At 50.7% G+C, this 10,224-nt stretch overlaps 1 protein-coding gene across 2 annotated transcripts in view; it reads right to left on the reverse strand.

The window, feature by feature from the left end:
* The window catches only part of Sptbn4 (spectrin beta, non-erythrocytic 4), a 57,445-nt gene that overhangs the window by 30,297 nt on the left and 16,924 nt on the right, over positions 1-10,224 (reverse strand). The window contains exons 7-9 of one of the 2 annotated variants that reach the window (XM_013355342.2): positions 8,545-8,635; positions 4,810-4,956; positions 2,066-2,329 (exon numbers count right to left, since the gene is read on the reverse strand). In XM_013355342.2, the coding sequence (XP_013210796.2) occupies positions 2,066-2,329; positions 4,810-4,956; positions 8,545-8,635 (502 nt within the window). Of the gene's footprint in view, positions 1-2,065; positions 2,330-4,809; positions 4,957-7,121; positions 7,236-8,544; positions 8,636-10,224 lie in introns of those variants that run through there. The other variant, XM_013355343.2, reaches the window with a different exon arrangement.

Genomic DNA, 10,224 nt, shown 5'->3' on the forward strand with positions numbered 1-10,224 from the left:
GTGTGTGCACACGCATGGGTGCTCGTCCATGCGTGTTCACGTGGAGGGCAGAGGATGACACCAGGGATCTCTTCCTCAATCACTCTCTGGGACAGGGTCTCTCTGTGAATCTGGAACTTACAGTTATGAGACTGGCTGGCCAGCACACCGCAGGGAGATGCCTGCTTTCACCTTCCCACCGCTGGGATTACGGCTGTGCCTAGCTGTTTTACATGGTTCAGATCAAACATGGATTCTTGAGCAGCAGGATTTTGCTGAGTCATTTTCTCAGTCCCCTGTTTGTGTGTAAGGAAAACCCATTTATCTGTGCATACACCCTTTCTTCTTCCTCATTTAGTGTGGGTGAGTGTGTGTGAGTGTGCATGTGTGTGTGTGTGTGTGTGTGTGTACAACTTCATGGGAGTCGGTTCTACCATGTGGGCCCCAGGGATCAAACTCAGAGTTGCTAGGCTTGGCAGTAAGAGCCGTTTTCTGCTGAGCCATCTCACCAGCCCCACGTTGTTCTCTATAAAAGAGGGCTATTAAGGACAATTTGTGACGGATTTAATATTCATCTCAAAAGAATCAATAAATATTGGAATTTTTCACTTTTCATATGGTAAAGAGTGACAAGCCTAAATGGCATAAACAAAGCCTTTTTTAAAAATCAGTCCGTATACTTAAATAATTATGCTTTTATTATCAGGTTTTTTTCTTTTTTGTTTGTACTGAGAATGGACCTCAGGGCTTTGAATGTTTCAAGCAAGCACTCTACCACTGAGCCACATCCCCAACCCCTTACTGAGGGATTCTAGGCAGGGGCTCTACCACTGAGCCACATCCCCAGCCCCTCACTGGGGGATTCTAGGCAGGGGCTCTACCACTGAGCCGCATCCCAGGCAGTTTTCATTTTTATATTTTTGGTTGTGAGCCTAGCCTTTAACGGCTGAGCCATCTCTCCAGCCTGGCAGTTTTCATTTTCATTTTTACTTATTAATAATAATTAATTAATTAATTAATTTTTAGCTCTAACTTTGTTGTTGATTTGAGACAGGGTCTCTTGTAGCCCAATTTAGTCAGGAACTGGTTGTGGCCAACTATGGCTTTGAACTTTTGATCACCATATTCCCATGTCTAGAGTGCTGGGATACAGGCCTGTGTGACAAACACTCTGGTTTATGCAGGTTTGGGGATCGAATCCAGTCTAGCACTCTACCAACTGAGCTACATTCTCAGTTTATGTGCTTTTTAAAATGTATTTATTTAATTTGCCACCTACCATGTTGATCACTCTACAAGAAAAACCTTGCCAGAATTCCATCCAAGGGACACTGAAGACTCAAGGGGGCTAGGTTTGAATCCAGCCCCTAGCATTTGCTCCCCAAGTGAGAAAATGTACTTTCCACAGTCTCAGATTATTATCAACCAATCAAGCTCCACCCTGCCAATCAAACTCCACCCCTGCCAATCAAGCCCCATCCCTGCCAGTTAAGCTCCACCCCTGGATTTAAAGACAGAAGCCATTCCACTTCAAGAGCTGAGCAGTGGGGCGTACATCCACACCTACAGCCCACACAGCCTTTAAGGCCTGAACACCAGTCAGCTGCTGAGCTAGAAGCAAGGCTTAAGCAGGCACAGGAATGCTCTCTAGGGGCTTCTGTTTGGTAAAGTAGAAACTGGCCACTGTGCAGTTTTTTGTACCTCAGTTTTCTCATTGGTACCAGAGAGTCTATTTCCTAAGACTGCTGCAGGAGTGAACGCTGAGCCCAGGAACCGGAAGAGAAAGTACTCGTGGGTGCACTGGTACTCTGGGTAGAGCTGTGCTCCTACTTCTGAACCTTTTTCTCCACACAGAAAATATCAAAATCCCAAGAAACTGTCTGTTTGCTTATTTACAATACAGAATCCCTCTGTCTCCGTGAACCCTCGGTCCTAAGGTGAGGGCTGCTCCCAACACTCTCTGCTAGAGGGACAGCCTCAGGCTGAAACACCCCAGAGGGTCGTGTCTGAGCGGTTCTGCTCTGCCCCAGGGACCCCACCCCCACCCCGCCCACCCTCGCCAACCAGGTCAGCCAGTCCATCATACCTGTAACTTCTTGAGCTGGCTGTTGACGGTGGCCAGGTCCCCTCCAGGGTCCACGTCTTGTAGCTGGCTCTCCATGTGAAGCAGCCTCTTGTCCAGCTCAGCAAAGCTCTGCACTAGCTGGTCCGCCTTGCTGGCCTCGAAGAGCTGGCGCGCCTTGGCCTGTGTGGTACTCTCCAGCTCCGCCCAGCACTGCCGGATCTCACCCAGTTTCTTACGCACGGAGGCTGCCAGCTCGGGTTTCTCCTGCATCAGTTGCTGGCCCTCCTGGCCGGAGGGGTGGAAGGTCAAAGACAGAAGGAAGAGGAACAGTGATGGAAACAGACAAAGAGACACAGGACCCATGGAGAGACACAGGGAGAGAGACAAAGGCAGGGAGTTAGAGACAGAAGAACAGACGCGACAGAGATGGGACCAGGGAAGACCGGCAAGAGACAGACAGGTTGATGTGGGGAGACAAAGAGAGCCCAGCAAAATACGGGAAGGAAATAGGGAAAAACAGATAGATGGCCATAGAGTGATGGTCGAGGAGAAAGGGAAAGAGGGAGAGGGGATGGGAGAAGAAGAAAAAGGGGAGGGGGCAGGAAAGAGAAGGGAGGGGAGAGGGGGAGAGGGAGAGGCAGGGAGAGAATGAACTTTCATTAAGCTCAAGGTCCAGAAGACTGGCTTTGCTACACACTGCCCTTTAAGGGTTCCCTATGATCCTCTCTCTCTCTCTCTCTCTCTCTCTCTCTCTCTCTCTCTCTCTTTGAGGTAGGGTTTCGCTGTAGTTTTAGAGCCTGTCTTGGAACTAGCTCTTGTAGACCAGGCTGGCCTCGAACTCCCCTGTGATCTCTTAAGAGTATAAAGTGGCACACACCTTTAAACAGGAGGCAAGGGTAGGCGAATCTCTGTGAGTTCAAGATCAGCCTGGTCTACAAGACCTAGTTCCAGGACAGGTCCCAAAGCTACAAGAAAACCCTGTCTCAGGTGGGGGTGGGGGAACATAAAGTGAACTTGAGTGTTTCTGTTTGATTTCAAAAGTGGGGATGCCCTGGGTTGCAGTTCTAAGGGTTCAACCAGAATAAGGGAAATAAGGGGGTGTAGGGAGTTGGTACCTAAAGTAAGCACCTGTCTAGGCCCTTCCAAAACTGAAGTCAACTGCCTTGGTGGCCCAGAGCTACATTTATGACAAGTTAACAATAACAGGAACATATTTTTATTCTCTGCATTTGGAAGGCAGAGGCAGGAGGGGATCTTTGTGGGTTTGGGGCTAGCCTGGTCTACAAAGAGAGTTCCAAGCTAGCCAAGGTGACATAATAACACCCTGTCTCAAAAAAAAAAGAGTAAAGCGAGGCGTGGTGGCACACACTTTTAATCCCAGCGTTCAGGAGGCCAAGGCAGGTGGATCTCTGTGAGTTCAAGGCTAGCCTGGTGTACAGAGTGAGCTCTAGGACAGCCAGGGCTACTCAAATAAACCTGTCTTGAAAAACCAATAAATAACAATAGTAATAATAAAAGAAGAAATAAAAAAATAGCAAACCAGGTATGGTGCTTACACCTATAATCCTACTTACACTTGAGAAACAGAGGCAGGGGAATCATTAGATGTTTGAGGTCAGATGGTCTATACAGCGAGGCTCTGTCTGTCTCAACAAATCAAATAACAAAAATAGATAAACAAAATAAAAAGAAAGCCAAGTGTGGTGGTGTCTGCCTGTTTTCCCAGCACTTGGGAGGTGGGGGCAGGGGGAGCAGGAGTTCAAGGTCATCTTCAGCCACCTAGTGAGTTTAAGGCCAGCCTGGACTCCGTGAGACTCTGCCTCAAGATAAATAAATAAATAAATAAATAAATAGATAGATAGATAGATAGATAGATAGATAGATAGATAGTAAAATAAAGAAAATTTAAAGGGCTGGGATTGTGGGTCAGTGGTAGAGTACTAGCCTAGCAGGTACAAGGTCCTGAGTTCCAGTTCCAGTAATGAAACAATGATAATATAATAACAAAAAGGGAAGAGCAAAGCTGGCCCTGGTGTAGCTAGGTGGGAGAACATTTGCCTAGCATGTATCAGGTCCTGAGTTGGATTTGCAGAACCAGGAAAAATAAAACCCACAAATCAATGATACCATAATAATGGGTGCCTGGTGGTCCAACATACTGTATGTCCTCAAACCCACAGAGGTGGCTACACCGGTTTGCTTGCTTTTACTCAAAAGGGTAAATGGAAGTTGGCTGTGGTGATGGAAGACTGTGATCCCACACTGAGGAGCCTCAGACAGGAAGGTCTTGGATTGAAGGCCAGCCTGGGCTACATAGCAAGACCATATCTCAAACAGCAAGCAAAAAAGAGAAGCTGGGGCAGGGGAGAAGAAACCTAGGGTCTAGGAGGCCAACTTAGTTCTCTAAGATCTCACAGTTGATTATAGACCCTGAAGCTAGGGCTGAAAAAAATCCAAATTTTACTATAACCCAAGGTTTCCCCAGTTCATGTCTAAGGCGTCCCTCCATATTAAATGGCCTAAGTGACGGGAAGGGGAGTGTGGCAGCGTTTATAAGGTGGGAGAAATGTTGATAAACAGGAGGCCCTGAGCAGCAATGGGAAGAGATGACGACCACTGAGGCTCAAGGTTACAATAATGACTCCAGACCACAGACTTGATACAGGTCTGAACCAGCTGAGGGACGCCAGCCCAGAAGGGTGACAGTGGAGACATCAGCTGTGAGGATGTATCTCCCGGAGGGCAGGGGGCTTCATCTTCCTCACCCTCTCTATCTTCTCCAGCCACTCCTTATTCTGAGCCAGCTCAGCCATGAACGCCTGGTGCCGGAGCCATCGCTTGTGCAGCTTGTGGCCGTCTTCCCGGGTGCCATCGCGAGCCGTCAGCATTTTCTCATGAATCCAGCCATCCAGCTGTGCAGGGCAGAGAGGGGGCTCAGGAGGTTCCTCTCCCCGTCTGTCACAGCCTCACAGAATCCCCAGGGAGCGTTCTCAGCTGAGCAGAGTGGGGCTGAGGAGGGAATCTATGCAAATAAGACAGACTGGAGAGGACCCTTGGGCCCTTTCTTGGATAAAGGATGACTACGTGGTCCCCCAGCACCAGATCCCGGGGCTCTGCCAGCCTCAGCTACATACAAGAAACCACAGTGGGATGTCTGGTTCCACCACCCTCCTTCTTAAACAACCTCTGCAGTCAGACCAACCTCCAGCCCCAATCCCAGCCACAGCAAAACCGAGACCCCGGGATGGGGGGACAGCTCAGTGGGTAAAGGCACTGCCAAGCTTGAACACCCCTGGGACCCACATGGTGGAAGGAGAGGACTGACCTCTGACCCTCTCACACACACTATGGCGAGGGCACCCAAAGGCATATCCACGTGTAAGATGAGTAGATAAATGCAATAAAAATTAGATTTTTTTTAAAAGGATAAAAAGCCTTGACCCCCTAATAAGGACCAAACCCTCAACTTTATTGGGGGGGTGCGTGCTTGCCATCCCATCCTAGCATTGGGCACGCTGGGAGAGGAGGAGATTGGGTTTGTGGCCAGCCTGAGCTACATAGCAAGACCCTGTTGATTCCATTTTTAAAAAAATCCTTAACCTACTCCACAGGTTGAATAAACCCAAACCTAGCCTCAGCACCCCACAGTCAGATCAACACCCCCCAAAGAACCTTATTACTATTTCCATGTTTAGCGTCCTGATAATTAGGCCTCCAAGCTAGAGGATACCCATCCCTTGGACCCAGAAATTCTAAAGAAACCTAAATCCAGCACTTGTGCCTAAGACCACAGTTACCCCAAATCATGACCAGCCAACGCCCAAAATGTGAACAACAGGCTGCCTTTTGATTCCTAGACCAAATCTACCCCCAAAATGTAAGATTCCCAATGTGGTTCAGACCAAACCCCCTGATCCAGTGCTTTCCCCCCCCCCCAGCTAAAGTCATCCAAGATGCAAACAACAAGAATATTCTCATTGCTCCCCACTACAACAAACTGGCTGTTTTCTGAGACCCCTCCTCCACAAGAGCGAGGGCTGAGCCGAGGAGCAGAGCCATTGCTTGTTCAGCACAAAAAAGTAAGTTCTGAAATCCGGCTCCATCTCCAGCACTCATGGAGGGGGAGAGTGCTTATTAAAAAAGACTTGTTCCTGAAGCCACAATCTCCTCCCGACCAAAGCCTGAACCTGGGACAGTTTGCTCCTCCCTCCTCCAGTCACAAGATCCTCCTCCTCCCTCCTGGTTAAAAAAAAAAAAAAAAAAAAAGCCGGACTCTGCGGGTCCGGGAGGCAAGCACTGTCATATTCAAGGACAAATCCCGAGCCGGCCAAACCCCACCCCACCCCACGTCCCCAGAGCATGTGCTCCTCAGGGGACCAGGACAGCTTCTCATATGCTCACACTCGCAAAGTCAAACGCCGAATCCCCCAATTCCCTACGCAAGGATGAACACGCAACCGGAGTCCTACAGTGAAGGCAAACCCCTGAAGGAGGTGATCCGCGTTCTCTAGGTAAAGCCCTCTAAAAGGAATTGCCCCCTCTGGTTACGCAGTGCAAGACTAGACTCTCTCCACAACCAAGGGGGAGTCTCCGAAAGTCAGAGCCCCTCGGACTCAGGTCACATCTAATACCTCATCTCCCTATGCAGAGCCCCCCCCCCCCACAAAGTGATTCACCCTATCATCCGAGACCGCTACGGACTCCGCAAGAACCGAAGACTCAAAACCCTAAAAATCTGGGAATCCCTCAAGACCAAGGCAAATTTGATCCCCTCGTAGGGAGGTTGGGACCCCCTGCTTCGCCCATACATCAAATGCAGGCTAGCCTAGGCTAGCCCCCCTCCCTGGCCCCTCTCGCTGCGGCTCCAGCACCGCGGACAGTTCCCGGGCTCGTCCCTCACCCCTTCCCCCACTCCAGGGCGAGGGTCCAGGCCCGCCCCCGTGCCGCCCCCGCCCCTCCCTCCCGCGGGCCAGGCAGGCGAGCACGCGCACGAGCCCCCTCCCCCGCGCGTGTCCGCGGGGGCGCGCGCCGGCCCCCTCCCCCTCTCTCTTCTTCTTCCCTCTGGCGCCCCCGAGACCTGCGGCGGCGGCGGCGTTGGAGGAGCGTCTCTGCAGCGGGCGGACAGACACTCGCCCCTCCACTGCGACGGCGGCGGCGGCGACGGCGGCAGCGGCAACGGCTGAAGCTCCTGCGGGCGCGCGCCCCCTCCCTCGCCCCCGCGCCGCGGCCACGCGCCCGCCCGCGCGCGCCCCCTGCCTGCCTCCAGGCCCGCCTTCTTTGCGGGGGGCCCAAGTCTGGGGGGGGGGTGAAGAATCACCACCTTCTCTGAGCTTCCAGGCCGGGGACCTTGCGATTCATCTTAGGTCATTGCTACTGAGTCCAGAATAGTCTAACAACAGGAGACAGGACCATTCCTAATGGCAGGAGGAGGGGGTCGGGGTCCCCAGTTCCTTCAACTAGGTGAGCGTGGTAAGGGGGGTTAGAGGGTCTCCTGAACCATGATTAACCCGAAGAGGCTCTGGGTTCTGACTACCATACGAGGGTAGGAGTTAGGGCAGGAGCGGCCTGCAACATCTGTGTTGTTGTCCAGAACCAGCTCCAGTGAGAAGATGGGCCAACAGGGACCGTTGCTAATAGAGCTCTCTCAATTATGGGGAGAAGGTTTGGAGACTTGTGTCTTTTTTGTACTTGTGAAGACTAATCTGCCATGGGTGTTCAATATGCAGAGTCAAACCTTATCTTTAGTGGGGGGTGGAAGGAAGGCAAGGACTTGGTTCCTGAACCTTCTGGAAGAAACCGGTACCAGTACATCATGGAAGTAGAGTCTAGCCCTGGGTCACACTGACAGGGAGCTTGGGGGCAGGACATCTCTGGGAATTAAGAGAATGTTTCTGAACCATCTATGGGGTGGTCGGGGTCCATAAGAGTTCCTTTGGAATACAAGGCAAGGAGTATTTCAATGCAGAAAGGAGTCTGGCCATCTTTTATCAACTGATCCCCACGGCATTCAGAAGGGATTGGTTCTTAGTACTTAAGGGACTGGGGATATAGCTCACGTAGCCCGATCCCTTGCCTAGAGCTACTGGAGTCCGGTCCCCACCACCATAACTAACTAAACCAAGTAAACATGAAGGCTAAATTCCTGCCATCTGTGATTGAAGGAGTGCTCCCGGCCACCGGTCCATCCTCACCCCACCCCCACCTCAGTCTCCCGCGCTTCACACATCTCTAGAGAAAGGTGAGATCAGCGCTCCTTCCCTAGGAACTGTAGGCGCGAACTCAGCCGTTGCCAGGGGAGCCCAGGGCCCCTTCTGTCTCCCAGGAGCTCACGTGGGCAGACGGGGAGCCTGGGGCATGCGCTCTGGCATAGAACTCGGCACACATCCTGGTGGCACAGAGGGAGCACTGTTCCTCGACCCCCTTAGACGGGGCGTCCCAGCCCTGCCCCCGACCAGAGAGCAAGTCTCTCTGTGCTGTCCTAGCTCAGCTGGAGGACCTACCTCATGACAATCTCTAAGGAAGTGCTGCAGCACAAGCTGGTCCAGTAGCTTTTGCATCCACTGCTGGGCCCTCAGCTGGTTTTCTTGGCTCCTGGAGAAAAGGCAAGGGCTGAAGAGAGGCCCAGGCATAGAAATAGGGTGCTAACAAGAGCGATGTGAGGGCGTCAGCTGAATAGAAGCAGGGGAAAGAGAAGGATCCAGAAACACTGGAAGGACAGGGTTCCAGAGAAGGGAGAGAGAAGAAAGGAAACTGGAGGAGGAAGGAGGGGTAAAGGGTAGAAAAGGAGAAAGAGGAGCACAGACATAACAACAATAACAACACACGCACAACACACACACATACACAACACACTCACATGACACACACAACATAAACACATAACACACACAACATACACATACACACATACACAACAAACACATACACAACACACTCACAACACATACATACAACACACATGACACACAACATAAACACATAACACACATACACAACACACACATGACACACACAACATAAACACATAACACACTCACACCACACATATACCACACACACAACACACACATATAACAGACACACATACACATAATACACACATACACCACACACACCATACACACATACTACCCACACCCAACATACACACGCCGCATACACCAAACACACATACACACACATTACACATACAGAACACATGCCAAAAACAACAGAGTAAGGGCACTTAGAAACAAAATCAAGCTGGGAGTGGTGACACACGCCTTTAACCCCAGCACTCGGGATGCAGAAGCAGGTGGATCTCTTTCTTGAGTTCGAGGCTCTCAGTCTACTGAGCAAGTTCCATGACAACCAGGGCTAAACAGAGAAACCCTGTCTTGGAAAAAAATCAGAGATCGGCACCATAGACTTTAAGAGAGACACACAGAATCATGGAGAGTGACAAACATAGTCCTATAGCCAAGATTAAAAGAAAACAGAGGGTTGGGGATATACCTCCAGAGGTAGACAGCTTGCCTACCATGTGTGATGTTCTGGGTTCAATTCCAGGTACAAGAAAGGAGGGGAACCTAGAGAGATGGGGACAAAAATAAAGAGAACAGGAAAGACAAGAAAGAAATAGAAGAGAAGGCAACAGAAACAGATGGGCTGTGCTCAGTGGTAGAGCCCCTGCCTAGAATCCCCCAGTGAGGGGCTGGGGTGTGGCTCAGTGGTAGAGCCCCTGCCTAGAATCCCCCAGTGAGGGGCTGGGGTGTGGCTCAGTGGTAGAGCCCCTGCCTAGAATCCCCCAGTGAGGGACTGGGGTGTGGCTCAATGGCGGTGGCACACCACCAGCTCATACGCATGCCTACCCTGTCATCTTCCATCCACAGAATCTAGGCAGAGAAGACAGCAAAAATGAGGTCGTTGGGCTTATGTGATGGCTCAGTGTATAAAGGAGCTTGTGGCCAAGCCTGGTGATATGAATTCAATCTTTGGGAACCATATGGTGGAAGGAGAGGACAGACTCTCACAAACTGTCTTCTGATTGTCACACATGAACTGTGGCACTTACACACACAAACACAAAATAAATAAATGGAATTTATCTCTTCTTTAATGACACTGTCTTCCCCAGACTTCCAAGACTTCCCTGAACTTCCAGGCCTTACACACAAGAACATGCATGCGCTCTCTCTCTC

This window comes from Microtus ochrogaster, unplaced genomic scaffold, assembly GCF_000317375.1.
Source record: "Microtus ochrogaster isolate Prairie Vole_2 unplaced genomic scaffold, MicOch1.0 UNK115, whole genome shotgun sequence".
In the NCBI taxonomy this organism is placed as follows: domain Eukaryota; kingdom Metazoa; phylum Chordata; class Mammalia; order Rodentia; family Cricetidae; genus Microtus; species Microtus ochrogaster.